At 45.9% G+C, this 19,982-nt stretch overlaps 8 protein-coding genes across 8 annotated transcripts; 4 read left to right on the top strand and 4 right to left on the bottom strand.

Moving 5' to 3' along the window:
• The first annotated feature begins 226 nt into the window (after positions 1-226).
• Edg84A (Ecdysone-dependent gene 84A) lies at positions 227-1,149 on the top strand. The gene is made up of 2 exons (XM_017247400.3): positions 227-502; positions 558-1,149. The coding sequence occupies exons 1-2, from the start codon at positions 491-493 to the stop codon at positions 1,116-1,118; spliced, it is 573 nt and encodes a 190-aa protein (XP_017102889.2). The 5' UTR covers positions 227-490; the 3' UTR covers positions 1,119-1,149.
• A 904-nt stretch (positions 1,150-2,053) lies between these two features.
• On the top strand, positions 2,054-2,889 carry Ccp84Ag. The gene is made up of 2 exons (XM_070281473.1): positions 2,054-2,080; positions 2,243-2,889. The coding sequence occupies exons 1-2, from the start codon at positions 2,069-2,071 to the stop codon at positions 2,804-2,806; spliced, it is 576 nt and encodes a 191-aa protein (XP_070137574.1). The 5' UTR covers positions 2,054-2,068; the 3' UTR covers positions 2,807-2,889.
• Positions 2,890-4,794: 1,905 nt separating this feature from the next.
• Ccp84Af lies at positions 4,795-5,462 on the bottom strand. The gene is made up of 2 exons (XM_017247982.2): positions 5,346-5,462; positions 4,795-5,272 (listed from the first exon to the last, which is right to left on the bottom strand). Exons 1-2 carry the CDS (start codon positions 5,355-5,357, stop codon positions 4,823-4,825), a joined length of 462 nt encoding a protein of 153 aa, XP_017103471.1. The 5' UTR covers positions 5,358-5,462; the 3' UTR covers positions 4,795-4,822.
• A 605-nt stretch (positions 5,463-6,067) lies between these two features.
• On the bottom strand, positions 6,068-6,999 carry Ccp84Ae. Its single transcript, XM_017247980.3, has 2 exons — positions 6,864-6,999; positions 6,068-6,750 (listed from the first exon to the last, which is right to left on the bottom strand). Exons 1-2 carry the CDS (start codon positions 6,873-6,875, stop codon positions 6,115-6,117), a joined length of 648 nt encoding a protein of 215 aa, XP_017103469.2. The 5' UTR covers positions 6,876-6,999; the 3' UTR covers positions 6,068-6,114.
• Positions 7,000-8,155: 1,156 nt separating this feature from the next.
• LOC108129235 (larval cuticle protein A3A-like) lies at positions 8,156-9,026 on the top strand. The gene is made up of 2 exons (XM_043211615.2): positions 8,156-8,241; positions 8,308-9,026. The coding sequence occupies exons 1-2, from the start codon at positions 8,230-8,232 to the stop codon at positions 8,974-8,976; spliced, it is 681 nt and encodes a 226-aa protein (XP_043067550.2). The 5' UTR covers positions 8,156-8,229; the 3' UTR covers positions 8,977-9,026.
• Positions 9,027-10,335: 1,309 nt separating this feature from the next.
• On the bottom strand, positions 10,336-11,331 carry Ccp84Ac. The gene is made up of 2 exons (XM_070281507.1): positions 11,245-11,331; positions 10,336-11,188 (listed from the first exon to the last, which is right to left on the bottom strand). Exons 1-2 carry the CDS (start codon positions 11,254-11,256, stop codon positions 10,526-10,528), a joined length of 675 nt encoding a protein of 224 aa, XP_070137608.1. The 5' UTR covers positions 11,257-11,331; the 3' UTR covers positions 10,336-10,525.
• A 1,665-nt stretch (positions 11,332-12,996) lies between these two features.
• Positions 12,997-13,868, bottom strand: LOC108129755 (larval cuticle protein A2B). The gene is made up of 2 exons (XM_017247981.3): positions 13,771-13,868; positions 12,997-13,701 (listed from the first exon to the last, which is right to left on the bottom strand). Exons 1-2 carry the CDS (start codon positions 13,780-13,782, stop codon positions 13,069-13,071), a joined length of 645 nt encoding a protein of 214 aa, XP_017103470.3. The 5' UTR covers positions 13,783-13,868; the 3' UTR covers positions 12,997-13,068.
• Positions 13,869-15,245: 1,377 nt separating this feature from the next.
• On the top strand, positions 15,246-16,273 carry LOC108129752 (larval cuticle protein A3A-like). The gene is made up of 2 exons (XM_017247978.3): positions 15,246-15,322; positions 15,386-16,273. Exons 1-2 carry the CDS (start codon positions 15,311-15,313, stop codon positions 16,112-16,114), a joined length of 741 nt encoding a protein of 246 aa, XP_017103467.1. The 5' UTR covers positions 15,246-15,310; the 3' UTR covers positions 16,115-16,273.
• Positions 16,274-19,982: the final 3,709 nt, after the last annotated feature.

Genomic DNA, 19,982 nt, shown 5'->3' with positions numbered 1-19,982 from the left:
ATCAATAATAAATATTTTTGTTATTAAGAATTAGATTAGCTTAGAAAAATAATAGAATAATTAATATAGATTTTTACCTATTTGTAGGTAATATCTTAAATTTATTTTTGCTGTTTTTTGTTTTGTTATTTTAATTTTATAAAAAACTGTCAAAAAAAAGCACCAACGGCACGTTAATCAGAATTCCCTCCAAGCATTAACGAATCTTTGCTCAGATGACAGCCAGAAATTATGGAAGGAGTGCAAACGACCCGAAAACCTGTCGATTGCCTGATAAACTAGTTGGGGCATCTCAGGCCCAATTAGGCGGAGACTGGACTGGAGGTCCCTTCGGTGACCTTGCCAATATTCAGACCCCGCGGCAGATGCAGGCCACTGTGGCATTGGGTCAATTGGCAGCCAGTCTCCCTATAAAAGCCAATGCCCCAAACAAGACAGAGTTGTGTTAATTCGACTACCGACAGGAACAAACTTTCAACTTCAAGAAATCATGTTAAACAGAGTAAGCTTTGATGTAAGAGAATCTTATACCAGATTAACCTTCAACCCATCTACAGATCGCCTTGTTGGTGGCCCTTTTTGCTGCGGCTCAAGCTGCTTTGCTGCCTGTGAAGTCCTCCGGGAGCGAGGACACCTTTGAGGCTCATCCTCGCTACTCCTTCGGCTATGAAGTACAGGACTCGGAAACCGGCGATGTAAAGTCACAGTCGGAGTCCCGGGACGGAGATGTGGTCCAGGGTCAATATTCCGTCAACGATGCCGATGGTTATCGCAGGATTGTAGAGTACACCGCCGATGACGTTCGAGGCTTCAATGCTGTGGTGCGCCGTGAGCCACTTTCCAGTGCTGCGGTGGTTGCCAAGCCACTGGTCCCCATTGTGGCTCAGAAAGTTCAGTTGCAACCTCTACGGAAACTGCCAGCCCTAAAGCCCCTCTCCCAGGCATCGGCTGTGGTGCACAGATCCTTTGCCCAGACCCCCACAGTGATCCACCACGCCCCAGTGGCTCATCTGGTCCATGCCCCGCCTACCCATGCAGTCATCTCTCATCATGTGCCACTGTTGAAGACCTCCCTGCATCACAGCCATAATCTCCAGCCCATTTCATATGTGTTCTAGTCGGAGTATTACGATTTCTATGATTTTAAATAAAGAGAATAATATTTTTATGAAAGTATGTTGAATATCCTGAATAGTCAATCAAGAACTTTTAAATTTGTAGTCTGGTTTCGACTTGAAATATCTCAAAGAATGTCTCAAAGTTAACAAAACAAGCGTCAACATGGCTCTGTTGGGTGGGCACTCGGAAGTGAGGTGGCCACAATAACTTAAGCTTGAAATCCAATTAGCGTTCAACTGGAGCGGCTGCCAGACACCGAAAGACAAATACACTTAAGGTCGTTGCTGCTGAAGGTGGGGTGCGGTTGGTGGCCAACACCAACTAGTGGCTAACAGTTGTGGTTAATGGGAATCGGAATGGGTGAGCTTGCAAGTGCAGAGTCGATTTGAAAAACCGTTGTTATGCATTTGCGCATGAGCTGCATACGATATTATTGATATTAGTGTGCGAGTATTTTTCGAAAGCGAAAACAAATGCCAGCGATCATCAGCGATCATTATTGTTAAAAAAAAAAGGGCGAGGGGGTGGGCTACTACCATACCGTAAAATGCACGTTCGAAAATGCGACTTCTGGGGCCAATATTAATTCCGTTGCCCCGTTCAAGTCCAATTCAATCAAGAAGGCATTATGCTCACCGCGGCTTTGTCACCGCTCAGGCCTTGGCAGTTCCAACCGCCAACCGCCCACAACTACCTGCCGCCGTCCTACCCAACTCCTCCGCCCCTCCCCCGTCTGCTGACCGTACGCTCCCCAATAACAGCCGCTTCTAGTCTTGAGCGTCTCGCATTTTGATATGGTCGACGTTGTTTTGTGACGCAAGTGCACGCCGTTGACATCGAACTCGGGCATATTGCCATCAAGGCGGTATATAAGCCCCAGTTGGACGCTGTTCAAATCAGTTCACCGCCAATTACGGTATCTAGAGCAACCCAATCCAACCAATCTAAAATGGCATTCAAAGTAAGGACTAATTCTTCAAGTGCAAAACAGTGATGAGTGAAGATTTAAAATTAAACCGAAATCGAAACGATTCAGAGGATATTTAGAAAACTTTCCACTTTTTAAGAACTAAAGGATATTTCGTCTTCCTTGGCTAATAATTAAACCCTGTTTAATTTGCAGTTCACCCTTCTGTTCGCCGCCTGCATTGCCGTGGCTAGCGCTGGCATCATCCCCGCCGCTGCTCCCTTGGCCGCCGTTGCCCAGGTGGAGGAGTACGACCCCCATCCCCAGTACACCTACGGCTATGATGTCAAGGACGCCATCTCCGGCGACTCGAAGACCCAAGTGGAGAGCCGCGACGGCGACATTGTCCAGGGCCAGTACTCGCTGAACGACGCCGATGGCTACCGTCGCATTGTGGACTACACCGCCGACCCCATCAACGGATTCAACGCCGTCGTCCGCCGTGAGCCCCTCGTTGCCGCTGTTGCCACCGCTCCCGTTGTTGCTGCCCCCGCCCCGGTGGTCCGTGCTGCTGCTCCCGTTGCCGTTGCTGCCCCAGTAGCTGCTCCCATTGTCCGTGCCGCTCCTCTGGCTGCTGCCTACGCCGCCGCTCCGGCTCCCCTGGCCTATGCCGCCCCAGCGCCCATCGTCAAGGCCGCCGTCGCCGCTCCTCTGGTCGCTGCCGGACCCGCCATCGTCAAGACCCAGTTCGCTTCGCCTCTTATCTCGTACGCCTATTAGAAGTTCCCTAAAATAGGTGACCACGACCCGATAATTGCCGTTAGTTGTTATTGAATAAAAGGATGTGATTTAAATGAATGAAATACTTGTTGTTTTAATATCATAGAGGAGAGAATATTAAGAGGAGGATATTAATATTAAGAGGATCCTCCCCTGTAGAGGAGGATCTTTGGGTAAAGAGGATGTTGAGGTAAAGAGTATCTTTGAAAGAAAGGGATCTTTGATAAAAAGAGACTTTCCTTTTTACCATAAAGGCATTAAACAATCGATTTTTGGAAAGTATATTTCGTAACAATTTATATTCCATTAATAAATAATTAATTATATCCGACTGTTGCTAAATTTTTAAGTACTTAGAGTTGGTAAGATCATTTAGAAGATAAGAAACACTTTATTAAAAACTACTCAGTAGCCTAATAAACATTCTGCTCAAATATTTAGGTCAATGCTGTCCTCTAAATAGATTTACATACGCTGATGGGCTAATGTTTATTTATTTATTGACTTTGAGATTTAAGAATAAATATAATTGTAAATGCCCTATAACTAACAATAAATGTTTATTATCCATTTGTGTGTGTCTTTTAGAAAGCTATAGTTCTAAAGTTTAGGCATTAAGTTAATTGACTTAATTTTATTGTATGTTTACCAGGAAGACTTCTAGACAACAAGACCCTTCACTTTCGAGCCTCTGAGACTTGATTTATGACAAGACAGAAAGTTTATTTCACTTTCGCTCTCGCCCGCCACTTTTCAAGGCCGTTCACAAAGAAAGAATCCGAGACGAAGCAACAGTAACTGACAAAATAACACTTTCTGCTACAAACAAGAGACAATAAGACAATTTGGGCTTAAATGGACAGCAAACCTGCAATCCAACACGTCCAAGAACGCACGAAATGTGCGACAAAAAAGCGGAGTAATGTCAGTAGCGTTTACACGGGACAGCGTAATGTCCATAAAATAGTGGCCAGCGAATATAAATCTTATGGGGGAAACCCCAAAATATGCTACCTCATTCATGGAGCTGGGGCAAACGCTGTTAAGAGCTGAGTGCTGAGGGATCGTCTGCCGGTCTGGTTTTCGATGCGACACGAGCATTGTTGTAATTCGCCTGGTTAAGTTTATGGGCCTCGCCGCGAGTTGCGCATGCGCACTGGCATTAAAAGCTCTCGGCCTGTGTACTTACATGCTAAACATGGGAACGGGTAGCCAAGTCCGTTTACCAAAGAGCTCCAACGGTAATTAACAATGCCAGCCGCCGACTTTGACCTTAACCCTCGCCATTCGATGTCCGCAGTGGCCGCCGCCACCGCCGCCGCCGTTCGGCATAAAGTACCTTGGCATATTTGCACTTGTCCGAGTTGGAAAGGCGACCACGTATCTGGCAGATAAGGAAAACGATTCCAGCCCAATAATGTCGCGTAAATCATTCTGAAGCGGACAAAACAACACCGCGATACTTGGGGAAAGGTTTCTGGCCAAGCCAAAGCTGCAACTCAACTGACCTTAACTGGTTTCCCAAAAAACACCGCACCACAGCACCACATTACATGCATTAAATTCAATAAGCCTTCGGCGCAGATGTTTTTATTGAAATGTTCCGATCGATGCGTTTTCTTTCCGATCGGATGTCTGCCTCAATCTTCGATGATTGGTGTAAAATGGGTCGGACGCGACCGCCTGCTCAAATTGGGCCTTTAATGAGTTATTACTGCCAGAAAATTGATTACAAAATCCAAATGGTTAAAAGGCCTTAAAGAAGAGCCCAAGGTAAGTCCAAATAATCACTTACAATGACGTTCATTGGATAGGATTAGGGCAACTCCCTTCTGCCTACCACTTAACGTTTTCGTGGAGACTTACTTCTGTTTCTGATTTCAAGGCTCCACCGATTTAAAGATCTTCCTCGATCTTAGTTCCTTTCAATAAGATAAGTAGTGAGTATGTTTAGCTTAGAAATATTCAACAATTTATTGATCTAAATCGGATTCCACAGATCAGCAACAAGGGGGCTTAGTGGTGCTGGTGGTAGGCCACCGGGATGGGGGCAGCAGCCACGGGCACAGCCACTGGAGCCACGGTCTTGACCACGGTCTTCACATGCTCGAGGGGCACACGGTTGACGACGGCGTTGAATCCGTTGACGGGATCGGAGGTGTACTGGACGATGCGCTTGAAGCCATCGGCATCGATCAGGGAGTACTCGCCATGGACCACATCGCCGTCACGCTCCTCCACCTGGCTCTTGGAGTCTCCAGAGATGGCATCCTGGACATCGTAGGCGTACTTGTACTGGGGATGGGGATCGTACTCGTCGGTGGCCTTGGCCAGAACGGGCTGGGCATGGGCGACAGCCACTGGGGCGTGGGCGTAGGCCACGGCGGGAGCCGGAGCGTGGTAGATGGGCTGGACGGGAAGGACACCAGCACTAGCGGCCGCAACGAGGGCGAGAACAGCGAAGAACTGAAAAATGTGAGTGAAATTGTTGCTTCATCCTTGCATCTCCTTTCAAAATTGATCCTCCAGGATTACTTACCTTGAAGGCCATGGCTCTAAGTTTGGGTTGTGGACTGTTTTGGTTATCCGGTAACTGCTGCGAAGACAGTGAAGCTGTGGAATGATTTACTGGCCCACAAGCTCTGCTTTTTATACTCAAAAACTCCAAAATGCGAATAGCAATTGAAAAAAATTGAAATTGATTAATTCGCTGCTGGGCAAAATCAGTTTTGTCACTTTTCACATTACTATTTTTTTTACATTTATTATGGTATTATTGTACGCTATTTACCTTATTAATTTATCGACTTGAAACGAGGCAATTACAACTGCCCACGCCACGGGCCCGATATACATTTATGCAATATCCCGAGGCATGCAAATGTGGTGCGGCTTAGTGTCATAGGCGAGACCCTCAGTGGTGCTTTCCTCTCCTCCCTCCAGGGCCAATTTGGAATCGCCAATACACCGCTTTCACTATTCTGCTGCCTTGAGTGCGATATTGTGTTACCTGATCAGTCTTTTGGGTGCAGACAGGGAGATCAGAGGGCTTATAGCGCCATCACAAAACGTGGAACTGACCTACACGAGCAATTACTGCAAAATCTACTTTTATAAGCAGTTTTAAGAAAGGTCTACTTATTCTTAGAATAATTTAAAGATCTTCCTTGAATTCTCTTTTGAAGGCCCTATCTAGCCTTACCTATTAGCCTATAAGATACCTTAAGAGATAAATACTTAAATAAATAAATACACTTCAAATTAATATAACAAATCACATTTTATTCATAGAAACAAGGTAACAGAATTTACAAGTTGGCGACGGTGTAGGCGGGAGCGGTGTACCGCAGGGGCGTGGCATAGGCAGCAGTGCGGAGAATGGGGGCCGGAGCTGCCACAGCGAGAGGAGCAGAGCGGACAAATGGCGAGGTAATCAAAGGAGCCGACTTGATGACTGGGGCAGCCACAGCTAAAGGAGCGGACTTGATCAGGGGAGCAGCCACGGCCAAAGGAGCCGAGCGCACAATTGGAGCAGAGATGGCGGGGGCAGCAACGGCAACGGGGGCGGCGGCCTTGACAAGTGGGGCAGAGATCACCGGTTCGGCTTCCACAACGGCGGCGATGGGCTCACGGCGGACCACGGCGTTGAATCCGTTGACGGGATCGGCGGTGTAGGTGACAGTGCGCTTGAAGCCATCGGCATCGATCAGGGAGTATTCTCCGCGGACAATGTCTCCGTCGCGCTCCTCCACGTGTCCCTTGTTGTCGCCGGAGAGGGTGTCCTGGACGTCGTAGCTGTACGAGTACTGGGGATGAGGATCCACCTCCTCCAGCTCGACGGTCTTGGCCAGAACAGGAACCGGAGCAGGAGCCACTGCCACGGGTGCAGCGGTTCTAAGGACGGCTCCCTGAGCCACGGCAAACAGAGCCAAAGCGATCACAATCTGAAAGATACATTTTAAGAAATGTATTTTCATTCAAAATTTTCAACTAAAAAGTTGATTTTTCCATTCACTGATAATCCTTTTGTGTTGATCCTTCTGGTTCTGTAACTTACCTTAAAGGCCATTGTTTTAAAGTTGATTTAATGCTGCTGTCTTGGTCTAAAGCCAAACACTGAATGTCTGACCTGTGGTGGCCCATGGGATTTTATATGCGATGAGCTGACATTGATGACACCTAATTGGAATTCGCTTTTGGCGCCTCACCTCGAACGGCAGTGGGGCTTGTAAAAATAGTCACGCACCTTCTTCAGTTCTGCCAAATTGGAAGTCTTCGATTGGAATCCCCAGCTGCACTTAATTTGTTACACCGATATCATTTTAATTAGATTATATATTCTTTGGGGGCTTAGACTATATAAGTCTATTATTATTGACCCAAAGGGATACTTTTGAAGCACTTTTTAGCAAATATCTCAAGCATTTGGCAAAACGAATTCCAAAACGGAATACCATTTATGAATCAGGGCTTAAGTCTGCTTTGAACCAGAATTGGCCGTTATTAGCAATTTTTTATAAGAAGTTATGGCCAAGGGAGTTTGCCAATTGGCTAAGTTTCCCACTCATTATCAAATGGCTTGGCCATTTTGTTATAGATTTTAGAATAGAATACCATTAATGAATCTGGATTTAAATGCCCATCAATCTGCACTAAATTTATAGGCTCAAAAATTGTATCGATTTTTAAACATTTTTCTGATAAAACCCCTTTGAAAACTTACAAAAATTGGCTCAAAAATTACTTTGGCAGAATTATGAGTCAGTATTGTATTGAGAGACTTTAGAGAGACTTTTATTACAGACTTTACATTACAGAGTTATGGTCATGGGAAGGGCCATAATACCCAGATTCCAGGTCTGCAGGATACGTACCCCTTTAAATAGTTTCAAATAAAATATATCCTTTATAAAAGGCCTTAAGACCAAAAAATCATAAAAATATCATGAAATAGACTTAAAAATATAAAAAGATTAAAGCAGCATTAAGACCTTATCTTAAAACAAAGTCGTGCTTGCACTTTTACATTGTTGGGCTTAATTTAATTTTAAACAAGTTCATTATTTCATTACCTGTTTCATGAATCAAAACTGGTTTAGGCTAATGGCGAAAAGAAACGCACGGGGCACGCTTCACGTAGCTAGCTCTTGGATAAATTGAATTTATTTGGATGACAGTACACAAAGATACAAAGATCGACCACAGACTCAATGCTACACTCTGAGCCCCCTCTCCGCGCGGGTTTAGCATAAATGAATTGCACTAATTACGCCAAGAGCGTGGCCAGCTGGCAATAGCAGAGCAGCAGCAACTCCACCGCCGCAAATAGCTCGATTTCTGTATATAAGCTGACTGCCGGACCAGTAGCCATCACAGTTGACTTCGCCCTCCCAGCAGCAACCACAGCTACCACACCACTAAAAATGGCTTTCAAGGTATGCTACGAGGAATAGGCCCACCCATGCAAGAAGATCATACTAACTTGGATTAATCCTTTACAGTTCATCGCCCTCTTCGCTCTCATCGCCGCCGCCAACGCTGGCGTCCTGCCTGCCGCCCAGGTTTACCACGCCGCCCCCGCTGTGGCCACCTACGCCGCCCCGGCTGTGGCCACCTACGCCGCTCCTGCTGTGGTCAAGACCGTGGCCCACGCCCCTGTTCTGGCCAAGGCCGATGATGAGTACGATCCCCATCCCCAGTACAAGTACGCTTACGATGTCCAGGACTCCCTCTCCGGAGACTCCAAGAGCCAGGTGGAGGAGCGCGATGGCGATGTGGTCCGCGGCGAGTACTCCCTGATCGACTCTGATGGCTTCAAGCGCACCGTCCAGTACACCGCCGACCCCATCAACGGATTCAACGCCGTCGTGAACCGTGAACCCCTCGTCAAGGCCGTCGCTGTTGCTCCCGTTGTCAAGACCATCGCCCCTGTGGCCACCTATGCCGCTCCTGCCCACTACGCTGCCCCCGCTGTGGTCAAGACCTTGGCTCCAGTTGCCCACTACGCCGCTCCAGCTGTCGTGAAGACTGTCGCCCCCGTTGCCACCTATGCCGCTCCTGCCCACTACGCCGCTCCCGCCGTGGTCAAGACTGTGGCTCCCGTTGCCCACTATGCCGCCCCCGCTGCCTACACCTCGTATGCCGCCCCTGCTGTTGCCTACCACCACTAAGAACGGATATTTCACCCAAAACCCACTCTTTTTGTTATAGTTATACGAACATCCCCTAAAAAATAAAAAAATGTTTTTCATATAATCTTTTTTGTTTAATTTTTAAAGGATCTTATTTAAAAATTTAATCGATTTTATCCGATTTGTTTTTAGTTCCGCAGTGGAATAGGATGATTATTGTCAAAGATACAGCCTTCGTCGTGGCCCATATGGGGCCTCCGTGCATTTCTGAAGGGGATACCCCAGAAAATCGACAAAAAATCTAAAAAATATTTCGTTCTCAGATTTTGATGCAGATTTGTGGAGAATCGATCTACGAATCATTTAAGGTGTTCCGCGGTGGAATCGGATGATTATTGGCAGAGATACAGCCATCGGCGTGGCTCAAATGGGTAAAAAATTGTAAAAAATAAAATTGGTAAAAAATAAAAGGGTTAGGGATCTTTCTAAAGAAAAAATAAGTTGGGATCTTGACACCTGGAATAAATTCAAATAAAAACCCGTATTATAAAAACATACTGTCTTTAAAGATTCCAGTAAGAAAATGTAATACTAGTCTTCCTTGATGTGTTTGCGATTTTGAGTAGCTTATTAAAGTCGAGGTTGCTGATTATTACCCCCAGGTGGCAGCCCTCGAACATGGCCAACCCGAACAAAAAGCCGCGTCTAACCCGGCTCACAAAAGAGAAGCGAAAGGCCAAGAGCTGCGCCAGTGGCTAATGTGGTTGCGTTAAACCTTTGTGTAGGAAATGTGGAGCAAATTATTTCTTGCCCGGCAATTGGACACACATATTTCAGGTTCGAGTCAGCAGCCAGCCAAGAGCCTCTTTGGCATTGCCGGACCTGGCCGCCACCGAAATTGATACCAACAGATTCGAGTATGTCCCAAGTTATTTGACATTCAATTTGTGTGCGACATTAAAATTGCAAAAAGTGTGATTGTTGCTACCGGATATTTTGGCAAGTCCGAAACCGGTCTCGTTTTTCGCCTCCTCAGTGCAAAAATCGAGCATGAGCCACAGTCCACATTTACGCTAATCATGACCAATCGGGAAACACTGCCCAGCCACTTTGAATGTAAATCTCACACTCTATAAAATTAATGTCAATTGTTCTCGCGTTACGCACTTATCACTCGTCTAGTTTTATTAACAACTTCAAGAGTTAAGCTTGCTTAAGATGGATATTGGTGTTTGCGTTTGTAATCCTCAAAGAACACGAGGCGATATGGTTTCAAATTCCTAATCGGGTTAGCTTTGCAGTCTGGGATTTGGAATTAGCGAGTCATTCAGTTAAAAAATACCAATGTCATTGCCTTGGAAGTGTGCTTATTTGCATAAGAATTCCCAAGAGTTAAAAATTATAAATCCATTATTATTTCAAATAATAGTCATGTAGAAAGTATATTGGAAATATTTACATTAAAGATAAAACTTAACAAAACTTAGATCTAAGAAGATGTTCTGAATTAGGTTTCAGGATGAAGGGAATGCGGCTAATACTGTCGCTTGTCTGAAGATCTGTAGCATGGAGAGTCCCTGGATGGTCTTTACTGGTGGTGGTAGTACTCGTGACCTTCATGGGCGGCCTGAGAGTGGGCGGGAGACTCGTAGCTGGCGTAGTGGTGTTGCTGGTGCTCTGGCTCAGGCTGATGCTGTTCCGGCTGGTGCTCGTAATGGGCGGTGTAGGCAGGAGCAGTGTAGGCTGGGGTGGCGGCAGTGTAGGCAGGAGCCACATAAGCAGGAGCATGAGAAGGAGCAGCGTAGGTCTTGATCACGGCAGCGGGGGCGGGAGCAGGAGCATGATGGTACTGCACTGGGGCAGCGGCCACCACCTTGTGGTGCACATGGGCCAGTGGCTCACGGTGGACGACGGCATTGAAACCGTTAACGGAATCGGCGGTGTACTTCACAGTCCTGCGGAAACCATCGGCATCATCCAGAGAGTACTCGCCTTGAACCACATCCCCGTCGCGGGACTCCACCTGGCTCTTGGAGTCTCCGGAGAGGGCGTCCTGCACATCGTAGGCGAAGTTGTACTTGGGATGTGGGTCATCGGGGTACACCTCGTGGGCATGGGCATGGCCGTGGATGTCGTGGGGCTTCTGGTAGATCACATGCTGCGGCTGGTGTGCCTGGTACTGCTCGTGCTGCTCCAGAGGGATAAGTCCCGCGGAGGCGGCCGCCAGGAGGCAGGAGACTACAGCAATCAGCTGGTGAAATAAACCGAATTAGCGGTTGCCAAGTGGCGGGGATTACATCAGCTTACCTTGAAAGCCATTTGGCAAATGCTTGAGGTTGGTGCGTAAATTACGGAGCGAAAGAAGCCGAGACTTTGTCCTCCTTCTGTGGAGTGCGTGGTTTGAATAATAATTTCAACAGCCGCTGCATTTGTATTTATAGACGAAAATTTTCGTGGAGTTGCCGTGGCCTTTCTTTCACTTTTTTTTTTTACTTGCTGGCTTGAAGAAATCACATCGATCGTAATTCATTTGCATGCCTCCATCCTCTCCTTGGAGCGATAGATTTACCCAAACCGATTTGCACCCACGAGTCACACCCATTTCGCTATTGTTATGAATGGGAGACGGACGGCCGAAACAAAAACCAAAAAAAAAAAAAATCGAACAAAGTAACAAAAGTCGTTACAAACAAAAGACTTAGGCGAGCAACTCGATTTGGAGGGTGGCGGGGCTGTGGGTTTTCGTGGTTTTGCTGCTCACTCGAGTCATGTAAGTAACCCAATAAATCGCAGCTTGATCGATGAACAGCATTGCACTTGACACAATACTCAAAGAGCCAGAGAAAGACGGTAAGAGACACACCCCCTCTCACTCCTCCTGCACCACCTCTCAAATGGTAAGTGACCCAAAAAAAAAAAGGCATCGGATCACCTCACATGGATAAGCCGGCAAACAATGTTTGAGCTTTCGGGTGGAAGCTTTTTGCTCTCCGATTTACAGCTATTATTGTGGCAAGGTAAGTGCTCAATCACGGCCGCAGCCGAAATGGCCAGAAAAGTGACTCAACTCACCGCCAAGTGATGTAATAAAATATTCATTACGAGCCGAAAGCGAAAGAATTTCATTTGAAGGTCATTTGTGGGGGAGTTTCTAATAGATTGTGGGTAGTAAACTTGTTTAATAAAAAGCTAGCAATGGCTATAATGATTTTTAAACCTTTTTCCTTCAAATATAAAAAAAATCTCAAATCAAAAGAATCGATCCCAGGTATCAATGACCGTTTAAGGCCAGTTTATTAACCAATTCGATTTCAATTCAATTCACTTCAATTAAGTTAAAGTTAGTTTATGCCTAATCTACTTTCAATAAAACGCTTTAATTAACAAATTTGTTCCCCAAACTCATTACCCGCCGAGCGAACAATGAGTGCTGAGACTGCAAGAACGCTCTCGAGATCCGAGATCTTGTCTGACGTGCGTCTGGCGGCGAGTCAAACCAGTTCCTGGTCACCTCCATATCCGCCACGTCATCGTAGGAACATGAATGGTAGGAGCTCCGGGGAAAAGCCGGCAAAATCAGATCCGTTAGATAAAATGCGAGAACGGCCAAAAAACCAACCGGAAGCCAGCTGACCACGTGCTATCTCAGTGAACTCTCTCAGAACGCCAGAATTCCATATCCGTGACACACTTACGTAAACATACTCGAACACACTCAATACCGATCCGATTATGATTTATTATTCCCTGATAGGATTGGTCAATTTCCAGACTTGAATCGAATCGTAGCGGGTGTAGCAAATGGAGCACTAAACGGAATCGAATAATTGAAAGAAAAAACTCAATTTGACTTTGGAACTCTGGCACTTTGGAATTTCAATGTCGCAGTCCAATTCAATTAAATTAATTGGCCGGCCACACAGCAGCTCGAATCGGGCCCTAATGAACCAAAAATAATTAAGTTTTATATTTTAAGTTCGCACTCGGCAAAGTATATCCTGATTTTGGAGGCGGATGCGGTTGCAGAGGAAACAGTATGGTTATGTGGGAAACATTTGTTTATTTTCTTGGGGGCTTTCGTATAACTATAACAATTAGGATTTTAGGGGTTTGGTGGATGGCTAATGGAGCTTAGTGGTGGTAGGCAACAGCGGGGGCGGCGTACGAGGTGTAGGCAGCGGGGGCAGCATAGTGGGCGACGGGAGCCACAGTCTTGACCACGGCGGGGGCAGCGTAGTGGGCAGGAGCGGCGTAGTGGACAGCGGGAGCCACAGTCTTCACGACAGCAGGAGCGGCGTAGTGGGCAACTGGAGCCACGGTCTTGACCACAGCAGGGGCAGCGTAGTGGGCAGGAGCGGCATAGGCAACGGGAGCAATGGTCTTGACAACGGGGGCAACAGCGACGGCCTTGACGAGGGGTTCACGGTTCACGACGGCGTTGAATCCGTTGATGGGGTCGGCGGTGTACTGGACGGTCCTCTTGTAGCCATCGGCATCGATCAGGGAGTACTCGCCGCGGACCACATCGCCATCACGCTCCTCCACCTGTCCCTTGTTGTCGCCAGTCAGCTTGTCATCGACTCCATAGGAGAAACGGTACTGGGGATGGGGATCGTACTCCTCAGCGGCCTTGACAACGACCTTCTGGGCCACAGCCACGGGAGCGGCATAGGCGGCCACAGCAGGGGCGGCGTGGTACACCTGGGGGGCAATTGGGGCGTAGCCGGCGCTGGCCACGGCAACGAAGGCAAGAGCGAACACAAACTGTAAGGATAAAATATAGTATTAATCTCCAAAGTTCCAGATCCTTTATGTAACTCCCTGTGAACCTACCTTGAATGCCATTTTAGCTTAGTTGGGTTTTTGGGTTGTTCTTTGCAGAAAGAGTGGAAGCTGAATGATGTCGCTTCTGGCCCGGCCACTGGTTTTATAGCCCTCGCATGCACTTTCCTGCCGGCCAAGTTCGCGGTAGCTTGCTGGTAGGTAAGGTGCTTACTTTTGGCCTGGCCTTCTGCATATCATGCCACGAATTAGCGCGAAGTCACCGCTTGACGCTTGCGTCGCCGGCGACGCCGGCAGCCAAGCCGGCAGAGGGCCAAGAGAAGAGATTGTCGAATGCGAGGCGGCCAAGTGCAGTCCAATTATTTAGAAAGGATTCGGCGGGATTTCCCTTCTGCCTTATGCCCACGTACAAATTGGTCGTTGTGAAATGATTGCATCTGCTAATGGCAATCCGAATTAATCGCGGATCTTCTCGAGAATTGGGTTCGAGGATTTGCTTGGGTGGCCTTGGTTCCTTTGATTGTTCAAAATGGGAGATAAGTCTCTTATGCAATCCAAATTGGACAGTGATTTTGCAAAAAAATTATTAAAGTATATAATTCTATCCAGGATATATATTGCTTACTTATCCGGGGATTTTTTTTCCTCTAAAGCCTGGATGAGCTGTACAATATGTTGTTAATATTTCCTAAACCCTATTCTAAATTATTATATTATAATTATTAAACCCTATTCTATTCCTAAACCTATTATAGAACCTATTTTTATATATTATAGATTTTGCAGAAATTTCTTAATGTATATAATTCTATCAAGGATATTGGAAACTTATCAGGATTTGGTTTTTTCCTAAAAGCCTTGATGAGCTAATTTCCTAAACCCTTTTCTTTATTCGCATACCTACTTGTATTATAGAACTTGTGTATAGGTTCTCCAGCCCCCACTCTTATAAGCCCTAAGCAACAGTTGAATGTCCTCAAATATAATTTTCAAGTTACATAACAATATTAAGATTACCAAAACCGTCTCCAAAATAATCGAATCATCTACAAAGAATTACAGCACACCGTGAGCTTAAGAAGATTAATAGAGCTAAAAATCAGAATCTCGAACCGCAATAAATAAACAATGAGACTGCGAAATAAAAGACCGGACAAATGTTTGGCGTATTCCATTTTTTTGCAAAGTAATCTATTCAAATAATTAGGCTGCCATTAAGTCTGACCAACCCTTTTGTTTCGGAGCCAAACCTTTCGCCGGAGATCTTTCACCTCTCATGCTGCCTTAACGGCTTTCAGAATCTTTGGCCAAAAGCGTTCGCATTTTGCACACCCACAGAGCTTAGCGCCACGAACAGGAAGTACAAGTTATTGCCCCGCCAACAATCGAGAGTCGAGAAACATTAAATATAGTTCGCTGTCACCGCGAAAATAGCGCTCGCCGCCAGTGAACTGAATCGAAGCAGAGCGGATTTGATCTGGGCAGAGCTGGCAGCTTGATTTACTATAAAAGTTGACGACTGGGGCCAGAAAAGTATCATTCGCCGACCAAGTTCACTTCTGCAAAGAACCCAATCAGCTCTCAGAACACAATGGCCTTCAAGGTGAGTTTTCGGGACACAAACGGATAAAGGATATAGAAATCACTAATAAACTCTACATTAAAGTTTGTCTTCGCTCTTGCCTTCGTGGCCGTTGCCAGCGCTGGATACGCCCCCATTGCCGCCCCCCAGGTCTACCACGCCGCCCCGGCTGTGGCCGCCTATGCCGCTCCCGTGGCTGTGGCCCAGAAGGTCGTCGTCAAGGCCGCCGAGGAGTACGATCCCCATCCCCAGTACCGTTTCTCCTATGGAGTCGATGACAAGCTGACCGGCGACAACAAGGGACAGGTGGAGGAGCGCGATGGCGATGTGGTCCGCGGCGAGTACTCCCTGATCGATGCCGATGGCTACAAGAGGACCGTCCAGTACACCGCCGACCCCATCAACGGATTCAACGCCGTCGTGAACCGTGAACCCCTCGTCAAGGCCGTCGCCGTTGCCCCCGTTGTCAAGACCATTGCTCCCGTTGCCACCTATGCCGCTCCTGCCCACTACGCTGCCCCGGCTGTCGTGAAGACCGTCGCTCCCGTTGCCCACTACGCCGCCCCTGCTGTCGCTCCCGTTGCCACCTATGCCGCTCCTGCTCACTACGCCGCCCCCGCTGTGGTCAAGACTGTGGCTCCCGTTGCCCACTATGCCGCCCCCGCTGCCTACACCACCTACGCCGCCCCCGCTCCAGTTGCCCACTACGCCGCCCCCGCTGTGGTCAAGACCGTTGCCCCCGTGGCCCACTATGCCGCCCCAGCTGCCGCCTACACCTCGTACTCGGCTCCCGCCGTCAGCTACCATCACTAAGAACGAAGGACCCGGAGACACACCTAGGCTCAGAGGACTCTGAATCGAGGACTCTGAGTTGTACATAGAATTGTTGGCTTTATTATTACTGTACATTTATTTATTGACAGCACCAATAAAAAAATGCATACGAGTATGTAGATATATCATGAACATAAAGAGATTTTAAAAATGCTTTTTTTGGGGTACATTGGGCAATAAAGTAGAGATTACAGTCTAAACTAAAGTATTAAATATTTTTATTAGGCAAGCCATTTAATTTTAATTAATTTATTAGACTATCAATAAATAACATTAAAATATGTAAGAAAGATACCCACTCCTAAGACGAACACCCAACTGTCCATCAAGTATTTTTCTCTGTGTCCTTTCCGAGGACTCTGAAAGTTCGTTCACATTATCCTGTTTGGCTTTGTATTATTTATGTGCCTGTTTTCATAACGTGTTTTTTTTATAATTTCATTTTTTGTGCGAAAAAGTTCACAGACATCATAGGACCTCGAAAATAAGAGAATTTCTGCAGTCTTAGAGCAATGCAATTCCTGTGGTGCTTTCGGCGGTGGTGCAGTCTGGACTTTTGTTTTCAGAACCGTGATCCGTGATCGGCGATCCTTTAAGGATGCTGTCCTTAGTGGCGAGGGCAACGAACTGTATTGGCCTGCTTGAAGCAGATCCTGATTTAGATCCCTCTTCCCCTCGCCGTGTGTCTGTCTGAAGGGGCAGACAAATTCCTGGGCTTTGTGTCGGTCATTTCCATTTGAATGAGGATAAGAAGGACTCGGCTACCGCAATGCAAAGAGAGGTTCTTTATTGTTGTTGCCGTTTGTAATATAAAACGGAAATTATGGGGTCATGACATTACTTGCCGGGTGATAAATAGTCTTACAACTCATCGGGGGAGCTGGAACAGACAATTAAAATGCAGTTTATCCTCGAAGTTCTGGATTCTATTTTCCCACAGCCGAAACTAGATATATTTATGTGCGACTAGATTGTTCTGAACACCTGCTGCTGTTTTTGGCCAAAGAATTGTTCTGAAGCTGGCCCCTGATTTCTGGAGGGGCTGACCAAGGTCAGACATAAGTGTCTACCTACATATATGTGAGTAATTTTAGCTAGCCAACTGCTTCCCTCGATCTCACCCTTTTGGTCTTTTTGCGATTTTTGCCCAGGTCCGACTAATCAAGTGGAAGATTTCTGATTTTGGGTGCTCTTCTGTGCTCGTCGATACGAAGCCAAAACCCTTCTCAACTTCATCATCATCATTATCATCCAGCGAGCAGCCAACAACAATGCAAACTGACAATGCAACCGAACAAAAAAACACAGAAAGCCCGATCCCGGGGAAAAAACAAAGGGAATTGGGTAAAAAGCGAAAACAAGCCCGATCAAGTGAGCTGAAGGATCGTCGAACCTCACTTTGGACCAGGCCCTGTCCCTGTCGGAGGGGTAAACAGGCTTTCGATCCCTGGCAGTCGTATAAATACGAGGATGCCTCTCCCGGTAGCCTCATTCAGTGTTTTGTGTTGAGTCCGAGAGGTTCAGGATCAGGAGCAGCTTGCGATCGCGCCTTAGGGTCCCTGAGACCCTATCAAAAAAAGCAAAAGCCCATCTTTGGATAACATTTCTCTTGATATCAGCTGCGCCCAGTCCACCAAGTGGCAGATATGTGGAGGTACTAATACACTAACATTCCATTCTAATAGTCTGGATAATTAAATATCTTTATTTTAAAGATCTCTCTCCAAAGTATCCGCCAGCAGCTGCCCTCTAAAAATAATGCAACAAAAATAATCATTATTTCGGTCCAAGCACACTCACCCACCGCAGGAAGCCCAAAATCCGGCCTCTTCTTAATGAGGTTGGCAGAACCGGACCCTTTTCAACACCTGTGCAGCTGGGGCCCAATCAGGGCTAGCACCTGGCCAGAACACCTATTGGCACTCATCATGGAACATTGAATCGTTGGAAGGCCGCCGAACACCGCACCACAGCCATCCACCATCCATCCAACCATCCATCCATCACCACCAAACGTTGTCTCGGCCCTTTGGACAAAATTTACATTTGAGTTTAAGTTTAGGTGTAAACAATAAACAAAAAACAACAATAGGCTACCAAAAAAAAGTAAAAAGCGAAAAAAAAAAAATCCACCCAAAAGTTTATTTATTATTTTTACTTGGGGTTCTTATCGAGTAGTTGGAATCGATTGATCCGATTTGTAGTATTACAAAAAAATCTTTCCAGAAGCTTATAAGCCAGTGATCTATTAGTTCAATGAACTCTCGATTATGGTTCTAAGGGGTAACTTTCCTCAGCCATATTTCCGAGCCAACTAGGTCCCCTGTGAGATTATTATTGGATTACTTAACAAGGCTATTAAATATTTTTGTAATCAATCTCTAGACCCTCCCATAATATCTGCCACCTCCTGTGACTTTTACTTTTCTTCGCAGTGATCATAGAAACAGCTGAATGAAATGATAAAAATATTTCGTTATGATTACTTACAAGAAAGGTCGCAATGCGAACAATAATTTATGTGTACCAAGGTCAGGCCCGGCATCAAAGCCTATATAACTATAACTATATCACCGAATGTGAGTATCCACCGTACAGTCAGCATATTTTTAAGGTTTAAGGTGCTCACAGGTGGCAGTACCGGTGATGGTGATGGCGATGGTGCTACTGCCAAAAATAAGCCATAAAGAAAATGGTAAGTGAACTGGTTTTGTGTGCAAGTTTAATTGGCATTATTCGTAGTGACTGACTGACTGGCCGGCTTGCTGGACTGACTGACTGGACTGGACAGCGTTTACTTCGTATTGTAATTCCCATAAACTATTTTCAGCTTAACCGTTTTTGGTAGATTGCGCTCGCCGATGACGATTAACCCAAACAAATGTCAGTGGTCGAGTGCTTTGGTTGAGTTTCCTTCAGAAATTAAGCAAACTAAATTGTAATTAACAAAGGTTTTTTTTTTCAACAAATGTCTTACTGTTGACGGTCGGCTGTTGGCTACTGAAGTGATTATTTTTATTATTTTCAATACGAATTTTGTTTCGTTGGAATTTTTTAATTCCACGCAGCAGCATTGACCTCCCAGCCGGTCAGGGGTGTCCGTTCATTGCTAATTAAATTAATTCAACATGGCTTTTACTCCCTTTTTCCGCACTATCCTTGGGGGAATACGGGATGGCAGACATTTTCCGACATTATTTAGGTTTTAGCCGGCACTCGACATTGACACACGAACAGCAAAACAGCTCAACCAATTTCCAGCAAACACTCGGCCCGGTGATCAATCTTAAATTTTCACCGCTTCTGTCAGAAATGTGCGTAGCCGACGACATGGGACGACATCGGCATCATGTGGCTTAGTTCCTGGTCCAGTGCCCAGAACCTCTTACCCGAATACCTTGAAACGTTGACAGGCAAAACCCAAAATGCTGGTTGACGAATGGCCCAGCCGGAGCCAGAGGGTTTCCTCTAGGGAGAAACTCCAAGCTGTGAAAATTCGGTGTGCCTGCATATGAAAAACTCTCTAAATGAAGCATGAATGTCGACACGTTTTTCTAAACAAATAAAATTAAATAAAAAAATCTGCAAGCGCTTAAAGAGTACAGAAACATTAGAGTTTTAAAAATTAAGAACAATGTTCCGATTGTTTACTTTTGGATTGCGAAAATATGCCTCAACATCCCTTCTTGTGGCATCCCATCCATCATCCAATGTCAATAATCGGATATTGGAATATATTGCGAAAGATTCACAAAGATGTTACTTCATATTCATATCTTAATTAGTTTTTATTATTTCTCCTTACAAAGATATCTAAGCCAGTATTCATTATCATATTTATATTATA

This window comes from Drosophila bipectinata, chromosome 3R, assembly GCF_030179905.1.
Source record: "Drosophila bipectinata strain 14024-0381.07 chromosome 3R, DbipHiC1v2, whole genome shotgun sequence".
Lineage (NCBI taxonomy): Eukaryota > Metazoa > Arthropoda > Insecta > Diptera > Drosophilidae > Drosophila > Drosophila bipectinata.
Note: the sequence above shows the minus strand (reverse complement) of the source record. Positions and strands in the feature narration are given on the sequence as shown.